Source organism: Notechis scutatus, chromosome 6 (assembly GCF_049901735.1).
Source record: "Notechis scutatus isolate UNSWTSFEM ecotype Mainland chromosome 6, rNotScu1.2, whole genome shotgun sequence".
NCBI classification, from domain to species: domain Eukaryota; kingdom Metazoa; phylum Chordata; class Lepidosauria; order Squamata; family Elapidae; genus Notechis; species Notechis scutatus.
Genome location: NC_142014.1, coordinates 25,044,731 through 25,063,351, shown reverse-complemented (window position 1 = coordinate 25,063,351; position 18,621 = coordinate 25,044,731). Strand labels below are relative to the sequence as shown.

General features: G+C 44.5%; 1 protein-coding gene across 1 annotated transcript in view; it reads left to right on the top strand.

Moving 5' to 3' along the window:
- Positions 1 to 799: 799 nt before the first annotated feature.
- Positions 800 to 18,621, top strand: part of CD9 (CD9 molecule) — a 34,695-nt gene continuing 16,873 nt past the window's right edge. The window contains exon 1 of the mRNA XM_026679285.2: positions 800 to 1,109. Coding sequence (XP_026535070.1) covers positions 1,044 to 1,109 — 66 coding nt within the window. The 5' untranslated portion in view covers positions 800 to 1,043. The remainder of the gene's footprint in view (positions 1,110 to 18,621) is intronic.

The window sequence follows — 18,621 nt, the reverse complement described above, 5'->3', positions numbered from 1 at the left end:
AGATAAAGGCATCATACTCCATATAGTGTACAGGAGAAGTATTTCTTCTTTTTTTTAAAGAAGAAAAATAAATGATTGGCTGGAATAGAACAGACAAAGAATAATAAATATTAGGATATGAATTGAGAGGAGGAAAAAATAATAAAATAAAATTGAGAAAATTTAAAGGAGAGGAGAAGTTATATAGAAAATTGAAAATGTTAATAAGATATGAAATGGTATGTAAAATGAATATGAAACTGAACTTGTGTCTGTACCAAGAGTTTTAACCTGAGACTAAGCAACTTTCAGAAAAGAGATTTTTTATGCTTTTATGTTTTGTGTTTATGTGTATTTATGTATTGTTTGTCTTGAAAATAAAACTTGTTTTAATAATAATAATAATACATAATGTGTTGAATCTGACCGACCATTTATATTTTTTATCCCTAGGAGTAGTTGTGGTAGCCCCCCCCCTACAACTGCTTTGCCCCGGGGCCCCCATAATGCTGTAAAGGCGGCATGGATGCTGCAGGGAAGACGGTTCGGAGCGGGCAGGCGGGCCGAGCGGGGAGGGGAGAGGAGAGGAGGGGGAAGGGGAGGGAGGGAGGATTGTGTGAGTAGGCTTCAGTAGGCAAGAAGCAATACATAACAGGAGGGGTGGGAATGCCGCTTAGGGAACCCATGCTTGGCCTCCTTCCCGGCCCGGCCCAAAGGTGTGGCTCTCCGGAGGAGGGAGGAGGAGGAGGGCCGGGCAGGACAGGAGCCCTCAGGGGGGAGGAAGGGAAAGAGGACAGGGCGAGGCAGAGCTGGGGCTGTCGGAGAAGCTGGGGCGAGGCTCGACTGGAAGAACCACCGCGAGTATCTGCTGGAAAGAAAGAGAGAGACAGAGAGACTGAAACAGAGATCGAGAGAGAGACAGAGATCGAGAGAGAAGCACCGGTTCAAACTCCGCGGAGCAGCAAAACCACCGCCGCCGCCGCCGCCGCCGCCGCCACTTTCCCCGGGGCCAGCGCCTCTTCCTCGCCTTCTCCACCACTTCATCCTCCGCCTCGCCCGGCGCGATGCCGCTCAAAGGAGGCACCAAGTGCATCAAATACCTGCTCTTCGGCTTCAATTTCATTTTCTGGGTAGGTGGGCAGACCTAGGCAGGTGTGGCTGGAGTGGGGTGAGGGTGGGGGAGTTTCTTCCCACCCACCCCCCAAAAACCAGGGGACTCGCGGGGAGAGGTCTCTGAGCAAGTGCAGAGAGCCTGGGGAGAGAGGGAGTGGGGATTTTGGGGGAGGGGGAGCAGCTTTCCAATCGGGAAGGGCCAGCCCGCCAGCATCACCTTTTGGGGGCTCCCGCACACCTGGGACGCCAGGTGAGAACGGCCCGGGCGCTTCCCTTTCGCCGCGGGGGCTGCTCCGTCAGTGGTGCTGGGGGGTTGGCGGGGGGACGGCTGGTTGAGTTGGGGTTTTCTGCGTCGCTTAGGAAAATTGAGGAGGGGGCGAGAGTCGTTGCAAGGCTGCGGCTGGGGTGCGGGAAGAAGCGGGCGCCGGGCTTAAGTCGTTCAGGAACAACCCCCCCGGAGGGGGAATAAATGCGGAGCTCTGCTTGATGGACTCGCTCGATCCCCGAGCCGTGAGGGAGGGGGAATCAAGGCGACGAGGGGTCGCCCAGAAAGTCCCCACCGAGCTTTCCCCTCCACCGCTGCAAAAATAGGTAGAAAAAAGGCTGTTTGGCGGAAGGTGGGTCGACCGAAGGAGCGGCTTCGAGGGTCGATCCCCCTGGGGTTGGGTTGGGTTGTTGCTGTTGGGTTTTGTTTGGACGGGGGATCTGGCATCTGGTTGACAGACTGCCCGCCTTTGCCACTCCTCCACCGCTGGGGGGGGGGGGGAGGAAGAAACGTACTAATTTGGAAAATAAATAAATAGTAAAACACCAGCTTCAAGCGTGATATGCATTTCCAGCCTTTGGCCACAGAGGCTTGATGAGAAAAAATGAAAAAAAGAAAAGAAAAGAAATGAGATTTGGGATGGTGGTGTATAAACCCCCAACTTCTTTGGGAAAAGGTTCTTTTCCCCAGGGAGTCAAAAAAGTCAAGATGGAGGCTGAAACCTCACAAATAAAGCCCTCCCCCCTCTCTCTCCCCCTCCCTCCCTCTCTCTCTCCTCCCTTTCAGTTTGGTGTAGTTGTGGCTGCCATATTGCCTTGTGTTGACACCTCTAGCCCCACCTGAGGAGACCATGGACCAAGATGTGGGCCTAGTCTTTTAAATTGCATAAGCAACGAAAATATGCCCATACATACGAAGTAATCCAAATCAATGTTTCTTATATGCTTCTGGGCTTAGAAGTTTTTTTTTTATTTTCTTCTTGGTTGTACGCTGGTTTCTGACCCCAATAAAGGATGGATTGGCTGGCTGGCTGGCTGGCTGGCTGGTTGGTTGGTTGAGGTGAGGTGAGGTGAGGTGAGGTGAGGTGAGGTGAGGAACTTCTCCAGGCCCCATCTATCCACACCTCCTTCTCCAGGATTGACCCTGCTGAATGGCTTGCTCATGGCCTTGAATCTATAAGTTACCCAGAGTAGGAAAGTACTCTAGATGGATCCAGATATTGGCTAGCTTATTCACTGTTGGGCCAATCCACAAATGTGGGTTTGTTCCTCAACTGGGTATTGTGGAAACCCCACCAGAGTCTATTGACTTTAGGGGTTCTGGGGTTACAGGGTTTGTGACCTCACTAAGGGTTGTTGGAGGCCTCTGGAATTCTTCTCAAGTTGTTAAATTGTTTGAAAACACCCTTAATGGTGAAGAGGCCTACTTGGAACAAGGACTTCCTGCTTCCTTTTCGAAGTGTGTAGACGGTACTTTGGGTTTGACCTTCTGTTTTGTACCATGGAATTGTGTATCTTGGTATTGTGTATTGGGTTTTGCCTCACCTTTGCTTTTGAGCCCCCAGGAAAAATTGGGGAATATTCTGTAATACACTTGACTTCATCTAGATGCATATTAACGTTCATTTGCTTTTCTGAAAGAGACATGAAAGGTTTTTGAGTCATGAGAAAATCGTCCTCAACTAAGTTCTCCTAGAATTTTCCACCCTCTCTGAAACTTTCTGCTTCTCCTTCCAGCATTAATCAGATGGGGAGATTACCTAACTTGTACACAAAGTGACTTTTCTGGTTGAGGGAATCTTCCCTCCAGGTAGAGACAGAAAACCATCGAGAAGGACGCAAGATTTTACTCTTGATACAGAACTTATTATACAGTTTATTGACGCTTTGATTCAATTCAACCAGGATAGAGCTGGAAGGGTCCTAGGAGGTCGTCTAGTCCAACCCCCTATACTATTTCATACAAAGGGCTGTCCAGTCTTTTCTTGAAAACCTCCATTGATGAAACATCCACAGCTTCTGAAGGCAATCTGTTCTAGTGAATTAATTACTCTCGGTATTAGGAAATGACTCCTTAGTTCTAGGTTGCTTCTCTCCTTCTCTTCTCTCCATTGTTTCTTGTCCTGCCTTCTGGTGCTTTGGAAAATAAGTTGATCCCCTTCTCTTTGTGGCAGCCCCTCAAATACTGAAATACTGTTGTCATGTCACGCCTAGTCCTTCTTTTCTCTAGGCTAGCCACACCCAAATACTGCAAGCATTCTTCATATATATTCATCTCCAGGCCTTCAATCATCTTAGTTGACTTGGAGAAGTGTGGGTGGTCCCAGATGGACTTGGATTCCTGCTGAATTGTGTTTTTCCCTTGCTGGGATAAACAGAAGCAAAATACCTTTCGCAGAAGACGCTGGTACTTGCAGATCTGGCTGGTGTTTGGGTTGCCCCGTTTTTTCTTTTCATGTTCCTTAAGTCCTCCTTTTCATAAGTTACCAAAAAACAAAAAAACAAACCAGGGATTGCCTGAGAGTGTGTGCCTCTCCGAAAACTTGTCTCTGCTTGCTCTCGGCTTCCTGGGTGGGGCTGTGCTGTTGCCATGCTTTCAGAAACTGACTTGACAGTCACAGATCGGAATGGACAACTGGGGCTTAAGTGAATGATGATAGGGAACTAAACCAGAGAGCTCACAACGAAACCCTTTCTGGCAGCTGGCTGCAGGAGTGGGAAGCCATTGATTTATGGGAAACAGAGGCGTAAGTGGAACAGGTGTCGTCATCGTGCATGAGCTTTTGAAAGCCTGAGTTGTGCGACTGCTCCACTTTGCCCAGTTCACTGTTTGAAGCCGTGTTGGAGGTGTTCTCCGGCCACCTTTAAAAGGGTCTCTTGCCTTGAAAAGGTATATTGCTGGGATGAAGACCCTCATCGGGACCTGCAATTTTGTTGAGCAAAAACACAAAATTACAATGGTTTAGTGCAAGGCTCTTCAAATTTGGCACGTTTAAGACTTGTGGACTTCAACTCCCAGAATTCCTGAGCTAACAGGACCAGAGGAGGAATTGTGGGAGTTGAAGTCCACAAGTCTTTAAGCTGCCAAGTTTGAAGACCCCTGGCTTAGTGGCTGGGAGCTACCATATCTCCAAAAGTTATTTCCACAATATGCTGCGACCCTCACAATACATGGATCATAATTCTCAAACATGGGGACATTTCACTTGACAGGCTTAAGTTCTCCAGGATGCTGTATTATTCTATAATTTAGAACTCTTAGGAGTGTCAAACTCACGTTGTCATGGAGGTGTCACGTGATGTATTGCGACTTTTTTCTCCACTTTGCTAAACCGGGCGTGGCCAGCACATGACGCATCTGGCCCGCGGGAGTTTGACAGCCCTGATTTAGAACATCATCAGAGTTGGAAGGGACCTTGGAGGTCTTCTAGTCCAACCCCTGCTTTAGCAAGAAACCCTATGCCACTTCAGACAAATGGCTGCCCATTCTCTTCAAAACCTCCAGTGTTGGAGCACTCACAGCTTCTGATGGCAAGCTGTTCCGTTGGTTAATTGTCTTCCCTGTTAGGAAATGTCTCCTTAGTTCTAGGTTGCTTCTCTCCTTAATTAGTTTCCATCCATTGCTTCTTGTCCTGCCTTCTGGTGCTTTGGAAAAATAGGTTGACCTCCTCTTCTTTGGCTTGCAACTTTCATGTGGTTTGATATAGGTGAAGGGAGAATACTGAGTGTTGCCTGTAGGTCTGGCTTTTCCATCATGAGCTTTGAGAATTGTGTGAAGAAGTCCTTGGCCAGCTATTATCCCATTCTCAGACAGCTTTCAAGTAAAATCCACAAAGGCATTCAGTACACAACATATTTTGTCTTGGGTAGAAAGGAAGAAGTTTAGCAGAAAGATTGAAAGGCACCTGGCTTGGCCAGTTGGTTTCAGCAAATGCCTCCAGGTAAGGTGAAGCTTAGCAGAAAATAGTTGCCCTTTGTTGATGGAGAAGATCCCAGGTTTTGCTCTACTTCTTCGTTTCATTTATTAAAGGCATCTATGGGCTCAGATTCAATACAGAAGTGAGCAAATTCAGAGGGATCAGTTAAACCTTGATTTTTGATCTGTGCTGTGGGAGGTAAGATTGCAAAGGGCCCTGGGATATCTTGGGGAAACTCCCCACCATTTTGAACCTAAAGATCCTCCCTTGCTCTTGATTGATTTCCCAGTAATTGACAGGTTTAGTAGGAGCTCTGGTGACACAGTGGTTAGAATGCCGAATTGCGGACTAACTCTGTCCCCAGCCAGGAGTTCAATCCTGACCGGTTCAAGGTTGACTCAACCTTCCCTCCTCCCGAGGTGGGTAAAATGAGGACCCAGATTGTTGAGAGGCGATACGCTGGCATTATAAACCGAGAGTCCTATAAAGCAATATGAAGCGGTATATAAGTCTTAAATGCTGTTGCTTGAAACTTTGGAACTTAGAAGCAAGCAGCATAACAAAACCATGGAAATTTCACTCAATAGAGGCCCAATAAGAGTTGACCTTTGACCCTATCCCCTGCTTTCTATTCAATCGGATGTATACTTTAAAATTCTGAATATTTTCAATTTTAACAAAATAATGCGCTTGTTTAATAAAGCAACAAGCTGTGGTGTGGATTTGGAGAGAAAAAACAGGGGATCTTAAATTAATTAGGATCATAAAACTACTCAACCTATACTTTAATCAGCGGAGTTTATTTTAAATTGTTGGTACCTGCTGGTGGTATGTGCAGCGTAAACATATCATTTTGTTCCTCTTCAAATTGGGACAAAATACTCAATTAGATGCAGTTTTTTGCTTTTCAGTCTTAACGGTTTTAAAAAATGATCCACTAAGCCGTAATGATCAATTATATCAGACATGATTGTCTGGGCAGAATATATTTTCTCATGCTTTTAAAAACTCTTCAGTGCCAACAAGCTGTTCGTTTGCTGCTGCCCCAAAGCTATTCTCCAAGGAAGGTTAATGGCAGCGAGAAAACTTCCTGGATTGCTTTCACGCCCTTTTATTATTTAATCCTGTGAAAGCATTCATTTTAAAAAGAGGTGGGGGTGAATTAATCCTCCAACTCTCATTACTGACCGCAACTCTTAAAACAGGCTGGACGGCAAGCTTGCACTTTTTAAAAGAAGTAGAAAAAACAGGAAGGAACCGTTTCTCGGCCTTATCAAAACATATAATATATCCCCCCACACACACACACACACTCACACACTTGTAAATTCTTCAGCTTTTATTAATTGCTTTTTACAGCAAGGCAAGTGGGCTCAAAAATGCCCTCTTGCCATCTTCCTTCCTTCACCCCAAGGTTTGAATGCTTTGGGTTATCTATGAGTGTCTTTCATAATCCCCTGCCTCCCATCTCTGTAGAGTTCATTATAGCTAGTCCTCAACGTACAACAGACTGTTTAGTGACTGAAGTTACAACGGCCCTGAAATAAGTGACTCGTTGTGACCATTTTTTCACGCTTACAACAGAGGTGGTATTCAGCAGGTTCTGACCAGTTCTGGAGAACTGGTAGCGGAAATTTTGTGTAGTTTGGAGAACCGGCAAATACCACCTCTGCTTGGCCCTTCCCCCATCTATTCTCTGCCTCCCATTGAGTCCCAGCTGATCGGCTGGGTCTTCTTTGGTTGCCCTGCACAGGAGAACGGAGCTGGAAAGCAGGTTAATGGGGTGGGGATTTTGCAGTATCCTTCCCCTGCCACGTCCAACAAGCTACACCCACGGAACCGGTAGTGAAACATTTTGAATCCCACCACTGGCTTACAACCTTGGCTGCATCGTCCCGAGGTTACGCAATCCCCTTTTGCGACCTTCTGGCAAGCAAAGACGATGGGGGAAGAAGCCAGATTCACTTAACAACCATGTTACAGAGCAGGTCGAATGAATTCTTTTATCCCAAGAAGAGGATATATTTAACCTTGTTCCTTTTTGGGAAATTGTGTCCGGATTTCGTGCTTGCCATGAAAACAAACAAAAATTGAAACTTTGATTTTGTTTTTGCTAATTAGACAGGTCCGTTGTTATCGAAATGGCTAGTGTGTACTGTTGTGTAAAAAAAAAAAAAAAATGAGGTTGTAATGTTATCTTCTATAGCTGTGATGGCGAACCAATTGAATGCGTGCCACAGGTGGCACACGGAGCCATTTGTGCCAGCATGCGAGCTGCAGGCAAACTTACCTCACTGCTCATGCACACGCCTCACAGCTAATTTTCGGTGGGTTTGAGACCTTTTTCGGCCTCCCAGAGGCTTGAGGAAGGCTTCTTGCAGGCTTTGCAGGCCGAAAACTACGCCCATTTCATCACTTCCTGTTTTTCTGGAAATACTGGAAGTGATGAAACGGGCCTAGTTTTCAGCCTGCAAAGTCTGCAGAAGCCTTCCTCAAGCCTCTGGGAGGCCAAAAGGCCTCAAACCAGCCGAAAATCAGCTGTGAGGTGCAGTGCAGGTAAGGGGGTGGTGGGGGTGGGGATTGCACGCACATGAATAGGGGGCGTGGTGGGGCGCATTGCCTTCTGGGTGCTGGTATGCGAGCGCGAGGCATGGAAGCGCGCGCACAATTTTTGGCACAGGAGCACCACCACTGTTCTATAGAGTTGGAAATGGGTGCCTTTTCCTTTCCTTTTCCCTCATTACACCATTTTTTTTCTTTTTATCTCCCCCTCCTGGTTTTCTATTATTATTATTATTTTTAAATCTTTTTGTATTTTATATTTTGATAAACCAATAAAAATGCAAACCCCGAACAACTGTGTTTCTAAGGATAACAACCGCAGTGGTTCGCTTAACAATGAAAGAAAGGTGGTAAAATGGGGCAAAACTCACTTAATAAATGTCTCACTTAGCAATGAAAATTTGGGGCTCCATTGTCATAAATTGAGGACTACCTTTATTTCATTTTCCGTAGTGCAGAATACACACACACACACACACACACACACACATTAGTTCACACAGACAAAACGGCACCTGTTGGGAAACAGGTTCTGCTACTAATCTGGGCTGGGATTTAATGTGTGTCTCTGTTAATTGGCTGATTAAAATCAGAATTTGGCTTCTCACAAGTTGGGAATTACAAAAGGGGATTTCACTCTGGGTGAACGAAACCAACCATTCCTTAAGTTGAGCTTCTCAACAAGAGATGTTTGTTTATAAGATGCTATAAATATGCAATGTTTGCCTTTCCGGGCAAGTATAAATATGTTGATAGGACTTTAACTTCTCTTTGTGTGGTTATATATTTATTAAGAAAAGGGGAAAGGAAAAAAAAGGAAAAAACACACCTAAAGGAAGCAGAGAGAGAAAAACAAAGTAGACAAAGAGGCAGTTTACAAACCTAGAATTAGGTTAAAGTTTTCAATATTTTATTCACTTGCCTGTTTACCTTTTTCTGTCACCCATCTCTCTGTTAGAGAGAGAGAGAGAGAGACTCTGGTTGGTTGGCTTACAATGTAATATTTGTTTAATTAGTTTAAATAACTGAATATGTTAGATTGTTTTAAAAGCTACCAGCCATTGTTAAACTTCAAGTAATATAGGGATGTCCGCAGCAATGCTCAAGACAGTACGAATCGTAAAAGAAGGTTCTTATAGTAATGTCTGTAATTTAAAATACAGAAATTGTACTTTATATACGACAGGCTTTCAAATGTGTGCTTTAAAATGTGTTCTGACCTAGGTTTCCCAAGGCAGACTCCTCGTCCCAATAAAACCCCTTTTATTTAGGTTAAAGTGAATTCCTCTCCAGCAAAGTCCCGGCAAACGGTTTTTCAAAGGTGAATTACAACCACAGACCTTATCAGGCTTGGAGAGTTGCCAGGCCGATATCTTCCAAACGCCACGCTGTAGCAGCAATTACTTGGCAAGAAGTCAGGAACAGATCTTCACCCTAATGAATTGAACTAATTGTCTCCTGCAAACCTCACTCCCTTTTTGCTCCTCTTTTATTCCCTCTGGGAAGGGCCATTCACTGCCCACCTGTGCCCTTACTCCCAAGTCGACCCTTGTTCCTTAGCTGTTCCCTTCTTCTGGCAGTTCTGCACATGCACACATTGAAAACAGGCTCCAGCTGTTCTTCTGCCCCACTGACCTCTGACTCCAAAGGCAGCTGATAATTGTCAGACGGCCCTGGCCCCATCTCTGCCTCCGACGCAGAGCCCTCGCCTGAGCGTTCCCCAGACTCTAGGACTGGCCTATGTTCCTCCCCAGCCTCCTCACTGGCCACTGGCAGGCCACAACAAAGATACAACAAAGTTTTTTATAGTACTGGCCATAATTTCAGTGAAATTGAAGTTATACAAGTGGTCTTTGACTTACAACAGTTCATTTTGTGAACGTTCAAACTTACAACGTCACAGGAAAAATGCAACTTATGGCTGTTTTTTACAGTTGCAGCATCCCCATGGTCTCGTGATCAAAATTCAAACGCTTGGCAACTGGTTCACGTTTATGACGGTTGCTGCATCCTGGGGTCATGGGATCCCCTTTTGCGACCTTCTGACCAGCAAAGTCAAAGGGGAAGCCAGATTCACTTAACAACCGGCTTATTCACTTATCAACTGCGGTGATCCACTTAGCAACTGTGGCGAGAAAAGTTGTAAAACTCACCAAACAAAAGTCTCACTTAACAACAGAAATTTTGAGCTCAATCGTGGCCGTAAGTCAAAGACAACCTGTAGTGTCTTTTCTCCCCCCAAAATTGAGAACAAAGTATATTACTTGACCGGCCTGAAACATTTTTGGTGGCCTGATTAAGGATTAGGGTTGAATTCGAGATACCAGAGAACCTGAAAGAATGAGTCAAACAGTTTCAAGCTTTAAGCTGTACATATATTATCAAAGTAGTTATTTAAGTGAGCCCACAGATTGAATAATGGTCTCCTGCGGCAGAAGTATTTCTGGATGCGCAATCTTTGCATCTTTGGCCTGATACAAGTAGTAAAAGACACTTTGGGACAGCTGGCTGAGGAACTCTGGGAGTTGAAGTCCACAAGTCCTAAAGTTGACAAGGTTGGAGAGCCCTGCTGTAGGAGGACATCGTGTAAAAATAATCATTAAAATCAGAGGTGGTCTTCAGCAGGCTCTGACCAGTTCTGGGGAACCGGTAGCGGAAATTTTGAGTAGTTTGGAGAACTGGCCAATCCCACCTGTGACTGGCCCTGCCCCCTTCTATTCTCCACCTCCCATTGAGTCCCAACTGATCGGCTGTGTCTCCTTTTGTTGCCCTGCACAGGAGAACGGAGCTGCAAAGCAGGTTAGTGGGGTGGGGAGGGAATGGGGATTTTGCAGTATATCCTTCCGTTAGGAGTGCAGAGGAAATGGAGATTTTGCAGTATCCTTCCCCTGCCACGCCCATCAAGCCACATCACGCCCACCAAGCCATACCCACAGAACAAGTAGTAAACATTTTTGAATCCCACCACTTATTAAAATGGATAAATACAGGAAGAGAATCGGGTTCAAATATCTTTTGCTCGGTTATTGGGTACAGGTCATCCTCAACTTACGACCCCCATTGAGACCAACATTTCTGTCGTTGAATGAGACATTTGGTAAGTGAGTTTGGCCTCATTTTACTACTGTTCTCGCTATGGTTGTTATGCGAATCACTGCAGTTCTTAAATTAGTCACCCAGTTGTTAAGTGAGCCTGGCTTCCCCATTGACTTTTCTCATCGGAAGGTCGCAGAGTCGCGTGACTCTGGGACACTGCAAGCATCACAAATCTGAGTCAGTTGTCAATCATCCATATGTAAATCACGGATGCTGCAAAGGTAAAGTGTGAAAAATTGTCATTCTTTTTGCGGTGTCATTGTAACTTGGAACAACCACTAAATGAAGTGTTGTAAGTCAAGGACAACCTGTATTTACTTCTATGCAGTGGGAAAGCACAACGAAATATTCACAGGGAAAAGTGGGAAGAAAGTCATATAGACAAAATCTCTCTCTCTCTCTCTCTTTTGGAGACAGTTGTTGTTTAACTGGGAGGAGCGTGGAGGCAGGGAATTTCTGGAACAATTCAAAATGTTTTGCATGGTTTTGAAGAGCAGTTAAAATAGCAACAGAGATTCCTTCCAGGTGTTGTAACCTTGAAAAAGGGAGTGTCAATTGCTGTTGTGGTGCAGGAACACAAGCTGGGGAAGAGAAAGCCAATGCCGTGTGTGTGTGTGTGTGTGTGTGTGTGTGTGTGTGTGTGTGTAAACAGGGTTTCTGGATCTTTTTGCTTCCTCCCCCACTTCCTGTCATTCCTGGTTTGTTGTAGGCTGGGAAGCTGGGCCTTTCTGCTTGGAGAATGGCCTGGTTTTCTTTCTGCATCCAAACTATTAGCAATAGCAATAGCACTTGGACTTATATACCACTTCGTAGTACTTTACAGCCCTCTCTAAGCAGTTTACAGAATCAGCCTATTGTCTCCAACAATTTTGTGTCCTCATTTTAGAATAGAATAGAATACTTTATTAGCCAAGTGTGATTGGACACACAACGAATTTGTCTTGGTGTAAATACTCTCAGTATACATAAAAGAAAAGATACATTTGTCAAGAATCATAAGGTGCAACACTTAATAATTGTCATAGGGTACAAATAAGCAATCAAATTATACTAGGAAACAGTCAATATAAATCCTAAGGATACAAGCGACAAAGTTACAGTCATCCAGTCACAAGTGGGAGGGGATGGGTGATAAGGAGTGATGAGAAGATTAACAGTAATAGTAGTGCAGACTTTGTAATAGTTGAACAGGGTTGAGGGAATTATTTGTTTAGCAGAGTGATGGCTTTCAGAGAAAAACTGTCCTTGTGTCTAGTTGTTCTGGTGTGCAGGGCTCTATAGCGTCATTTTGAGGGTAGGAGTTGAAACAGTTTATGTCCGGGATGTGAGGGGTCTGTAAATATTTTCACAGCCCTCTTTTTGACTCGTGCAGTATACAGGTCCTCGATTGAAGGCAGGTTGGTAGTAATTGTTTCTTCTGCAGTCCTAATTACTCTCTGAAGTCTGTGTCTGTCCTGTTGGGTTGCAGAACCAAACCAGGCAGTTATAGAGGTGCAGATGACAGACTCAATCATTCCTCTGTAGAACTGGATCAGCAGCTCCTTGGGCAGTTTGAGCTTCCTGAGTTGGCACAAAAAGAACATTCTTTGTTGTGCTTTTTTGATGACGTTTTTGATGTTAGGTGTCCATTTTAGGTCATGTGATATAATAGAACCTTTTACCCACCTTGGAAGGATGGAAGGCTGAGTCAACCTTGAGCCTGGTGGGATTCGAACTGCCAAATTGCAGGCAGCTGGCAGTCAGTACTTGCAGTAGCTTGCAGTACTGCACTCTAATCACTGTGCCACCGAGCTGTTCTTCCTTGCTCTGGTCTCCTTCCAGGAGCCTCTTCCACGCCTTTCCTGCCAGGGCATGGAGAAAGTAGACGTCTCCCCTTTCTATCAGCTGGCTTCCATCTCCAACCCTTCAAGGATTCTCCTTCTGAAATCCCACTTCAGTTCCAGTAAAACAGGCATGAACTGGGAAGTGGGTGAGAGAGGTGGAGATGTCCTTGGGTTTTCTGAGGGTGGTTACACAATGTGCTACATTCAGGAAGTTTTAACCTTGGCTTACTGAATGAACCCCATTGCATCACCACACACATTAAACCATGATGTCCCCATGTCTACGAAGATTCTCAATCATCCAGGTCGTGGTTTCTCCAAAAAGGCAACTGGACTTAACTTTTTTTTTTTCCCCTTTGAAAACCTTTTGCTTCTTTTTTTTTTTTTTTGAAAAAAGTTTTTTTTATTTTTTTCACATTTCAGAAACATCTTTTTTAGTGAACAGCATAATTCCAGGTTTTCACATTTCCATACAAACATGACCTTGTTTACATATCCATCTTTCACATTTAATTTCATATCATATCATTACATTTGATATTTTCTATAAATTTTCTCAAATACTTTTCTCAAACTTACTTTCTATTCATTTCTTAACTTATTTCTTTTTACTTTAAATAATTCTCATATCTTCATATTCATTATGCTTTATCCTTTCATCTGTTACATTTGCAATTTCATTGCATATTCTTATTTCATTATTCCAAAAACTTCCATCCTAATTCAAATAATTCAAAAAATTTCCCCTATAATTACTAATTTGAGTGTACCACCCCTTTACCTTATACATCATTTATTTAGCTCCTCTTTAAATCCTAATAATTAACACTTTTTAATTATTATCTTAAAAATTAATAACAATAATCTAACAACTATGTAACAAGTATACATTTAAGCCAGATTCTGCATGGTATTTTCCTCTTCAGTTACATTAAATCATGTATAATTTCAAATAAATTAATCTGTTCAATTGATCATAAAAACTGATGTTAATCACTTTGTAACAAACCTCATAATTCATTTTAATTATATTCTTGAATTTATCAAACAAAATTAATGTATTTATCATAGTTCTCTTTTTCACATTTATTCAGTGGTGGGATTCAGCCAGTTCATGAGAAACCAGTTGTTAACTTTCTGAGCAGTTTGGTGAACTGGTTGTTGGAAGAAATCATTAAGGCAGAGAACCAGTTGTTACATTATTTGAATCCCACCACTCATTTATTCCATTTATCTCTGTATAATTTAACAAAAACACAACAACAAATGTTCTAATGACAAGAAACAGTTCTGTAAGAACTGAAGAAGCTTCTTGGATGAGAAGCAAAACATTTTCAAAGGGGGGAGGGGAAACCGAAGAAATTGTCCTCAACGTACGACCTCAATGGAGCTCAACATTTCTACTGTTAAGCAAGACATTTGTTGAGTTGAGTTTTGCACCATTTTATGACCTTTCTTGCTATTGTTGTTAAGTGAATCACTGCAGTTGATGAGTTAATAATCCGGTTATTAAGTGAATCTGGCTTCCCCATGGACGTTTTGCTAGTCAGAAGGTCGCAGAAGAGGATCAATACGACCTTGGGACATTGCAATGGTCATAAATATGAGTCGGTTGCCAAGGGCCTGCATTTTGATCCCATGATCGTGGAGATGCTGCACAGACTGTGAAAAACGGTCTTAAGTCACTTTTTTCAGCCCCGTTGTAACTTGGAACGGTCGCTAAACAAACTGTTGTAAGTCAAGGACTACCTGTAAGTCCAGTTGCCGTTTGGGAAACCACCTTTGGGGCATGATGTCCATCCATGGCATCGTGTATGGATCTAGTCTGGTTGGGCATGGAACAATAGAGTGGGTGTGAATTTCCTTCATGGCATTGGAGGGTCTGGCTGCACACCAGTGTGGCACGATATGGAAAGGGCCTCCCTTTGGGCATGCATATAAGGTGACAATGCACACACTCTAAAGCAGGGGTCTCCAACCTTGGCAACTTTCAGCCTGGAGGACTTCAACTCCCAGAATTCCCCAGCCAGCAAAGCTGGCTGGGGAATTCTGGGAGTTGAAGTCCTCCAGGCTGAAAGTTGCCAAGATTGGAGACCCCTGCTCTAAAGGGACGGGGCCAGTTGTGGGCAGCATTCACATTAGCCATTTGAACCTCTCCAACTCACCTTCTAGACTTCCCCGATGAGTAGAACAGCTGAGGTGCAGTGTTCACATGTGTCACCTCTCCTGAGGGAGCTGCATTGGTTGCCAATTTGCTTCCAGGTGCAATTCAAGGTGCTGGTTGTCCCCTTTAAAGCCCTTCATGGCTTGGGACCGAGTTATCTGAGGAAACATCTCTTGCCGGTCACATCTACCTGACCCATCAGAGCAGGGAGGCAGGGAATGCTGCAGGTCCCACTCCTGAGGAAGATACACCTGGTGGGACCCAGAAGAAGGGCCTTCTCTGTGGTGGCTCCCTCTCTATGGAATATCGTTCCCCTCAAAGATTAGAATGGCCCCCGCTCTAGCACTTTTCTGGAAGGTGCTGAAGACCTGGTTCTGCCAGCGGGCCTGAGGAACCCAGAGCGGGATGGAGCCCATCAAATTGGCTAATGTGATCTGCTGTCATCCGGGCGATGGGGTGGGAGTTGGGGGTTGATTTTTTTTATTTTTTCCAGATTTTGTTCCATTGTGCTTTATTAACTTATTTGTTTCTTTTTGTTAGTTTTCATGGTTTTTTATTTTTATTTTTTGTTTTAAATATGGTTTTACATTGTGTAAGCTGCCTCGAGTCGCCATGGGTGAATAGGCAGCAATAACAAACAAACAAACAAACAAACAAACAAATAAATAAATTCACTTTGTCGCGTGAATCAGCCGAGCTGCAAAAGAAGGAAATGTAAGACAGGATAGGGTGGGTGGGCAGGGCCAGCTGATCATCGTTCGTACCGGTTCACTAGAACCAGTCCAAACCAGCAACAGCCCACCACTGGATGGGGCCTATTGCCACGTTGTGAGGCTGGATTTTTTTTTTCTCCAGATGGACTGGTTTTGACATCCATTGGGAGTGGAGGCTGAGTTGATGTAGATAAGAGGTGGGGAACTCTAAGCCACCTTTATGACTTGTGGACTTCAACTCCCAGAATTCCTGAGCCAGCATGGAGACATTCAAGACTTTAAAGTGCACTAACCCTGGATTACACACACTGTAATGTGGGCTGGGTTTGAGTGCGTCTGACAAAAAATGGGGTTTAACTGCAGATTATGGAATTTGTTGAACCTCAAATAGTTATAAGGTGAATCCTCATTGCTAACTTCCATGCTGCATTTGATGGAACCAATTTACATATGTCTAAAATTAACTATAGGGACGTGGCGGCTCAGTGGCTAAGACGCTGAGTTTGTTGATCAGAAAGATCAGCAGTTTGGCAGTTAACGCCACATAACGGAGTGAGCTCCTGTTACTTGTCCCAGCTTCTGCCAACCTAGCAGTTCGAAAGCATGTAAAAATGTAAGTAGAGAAATAGGGACCCCTTTGGTGGGAAGGGAACAGCGTTCCATGCGCCTTCTTTGGCGTTTAGTCATGCCGGCCACATGACCATGGAGACGTTTTCAGACAGCACTGGCTCTTCGGCTTTGAAACGGAGATGAGCACCGCCCCCTAGAGCCAGAAACGATTAGCATGTATGTGCGAGAGGAACCCTTTGCTTAAAAATTAACTATGATGGCTGGGAATTATCAGAGTCCCAACAATTATGGGAAAAAACACCCTGCATGGACAGTATGTCAGGTGGAGATTCTCAATAGACACCTAAATGTTGAGCCAACTTTGGTTTAGTAAAAGAACTACAGAACGACCGACTGGATTATGTTGGTTGATGGGTGAAAACTTCCATTGACCCTGGTTAGTCAGACCATGATGGTTTGCAATGGTGGGAACTGTGACCAAACATCCAGAGATTCCCCAAGTTCTGGGAAGTGTCTTTTGAGGAACGTATCACTTGTCTTGAATGTTCAGCTTCACACGGAGCTCCTTTGTAAGTGTGTATTGGTAAACCATGGTTGAATTTAAACTACAACTCCTCCCCATCTATCTATGCATAGGGAAGATGCATTCGCACGTGTGGGCATTATGTGTTGTTAGCGGACCTCTGAAATTGTGACAATGGGCACCCCTTCCCTCTTCCCACTGTCTCAGGCTGTTCTCTGTTGGTAGCAGAGGTCATAGAAAAATGTAATATATTTTTTTTGTTCCTCGGGGAGACGAGAGAACACTCTTCCACTGCTGTTGTTTTCCAAGTTTAAACTTCATTTTAATTATTGTTTAATTTTGGCCACTCCGGCCCCAGCTTACCGTTGCTCTACCAATGCAACGCAAAGCGAATGTCCTGAAAGCTCTTTTATGTTCCTCTGTGTTCTTCCTTATCATGACAACATATAAATCATTGACTTAATTGCCCTGCTTTGCAGTGCTTCCTTTTCCCCTCCTCCTCTACAAACTGTGGTTATTTTCTAACTGGCTTCTGGTCCCATCCTGGTTCTTAACTTCTCTTAATTGGGGTTCCCAGATTCCCTTGGATTTCAAAATGCGCTCCTTAGCTTTTGCTGAGCCGTGAAGTGGGGTGAAGAGACTCGGGTTCAAGGCCCCCCCGCCACCATTCAACCACCAATCTGTGATTTAACTATCGTTTCAGCCCACCTATCTCTCAATGTCTTTTGGGGCTTGTTTGTGGGGAGGAGTGGGTACAATTAAAGGGTGATACACCCCAGTGGTGGGATTCTACCAGTTTCCCTACCGATTGGATGATTGCGCCCTTCACGTGTGCATGTGTGCGCACACCTAACACACACACGCACAGCTTTCCAAGCACCAGCTGAGGCTCGGCTGCACTGATCAGTTGAGAGGATAAAGAAGAGAAAAGCGCAGGGGGCAGGTGGAAGGGCTGATCCTGCGCTTTTCTCTTCTTTCTTCTCTCAGCTGGTCGTCAGAGCTTTTTTGTGCTACCGGTTCGTCGGCCAACCGGTAGCATTTCACCACTGATCCACCTCCCCCAAACGGTGCTTCAAGGCAGGATAGAAATGCCAGCAACACATGAATAGTGCTAACTTGAAGTAGCAATAGCAACAACACGTAGATTGATATGCTGCTTTCCAGCCCTCTCTAAGCAGTTGACAGAGTCAGCCTGTTGCCCGTCCCAACAATCTGGGTCCTCATTTTACTGACCTCGGAAGGATGGGAGGCCCCATCAGAATTGAACCCCTGGCGGTGGGCAGAGTTAGCCTGCCATGCTGAATTTTAACCGTTCTGCATCACCAGGGGCCTTTCAAGCCTCACTGAACCCAATGAATTGTATTTCCCTAACCTGTTATTACTCGGACTTACTTCTGCGTTCCTCTTCTTTTGAAATCAGCGATGATGATGGCATGACCCATTGTTGTAATCGTCACATGCTTTCCCAACTGTTGTGACTATAGCTCCAGACTGCGGTGTGGAAATTGGCAGGGAAACAATGATGTTACTTCAACGATGGGCTGGTTAGGCAAGATTTGCAGGGGGTGTCCTTGCTTGCCTAGGCTGGGAAAAAATAAACTAGGAAGGTTGTGAAATTGACTTAAAACTGTCAAAAACTGCTGGAGGGGTTCAGAATTGGAGGGGCAGACGTTCTCAGTGATGCAATAGTCAGACTTTTGTCATCCACGTGGAACTGTAGTTGAGCTGGGTGCAAGCATTAAAACACCTCCAGGTGTCAGGGAGAGACTCCCAGGTAATTGCAAAAACTGTATAAATAGCCTGTTATCAAAAAAAAAAAAAGTGCTTCACTAGGTCCAACTTCCAGGTTTTCCCCCCCTTTGGTAACATTGACTCCCAAAGGCACAGCTCAGGAAGC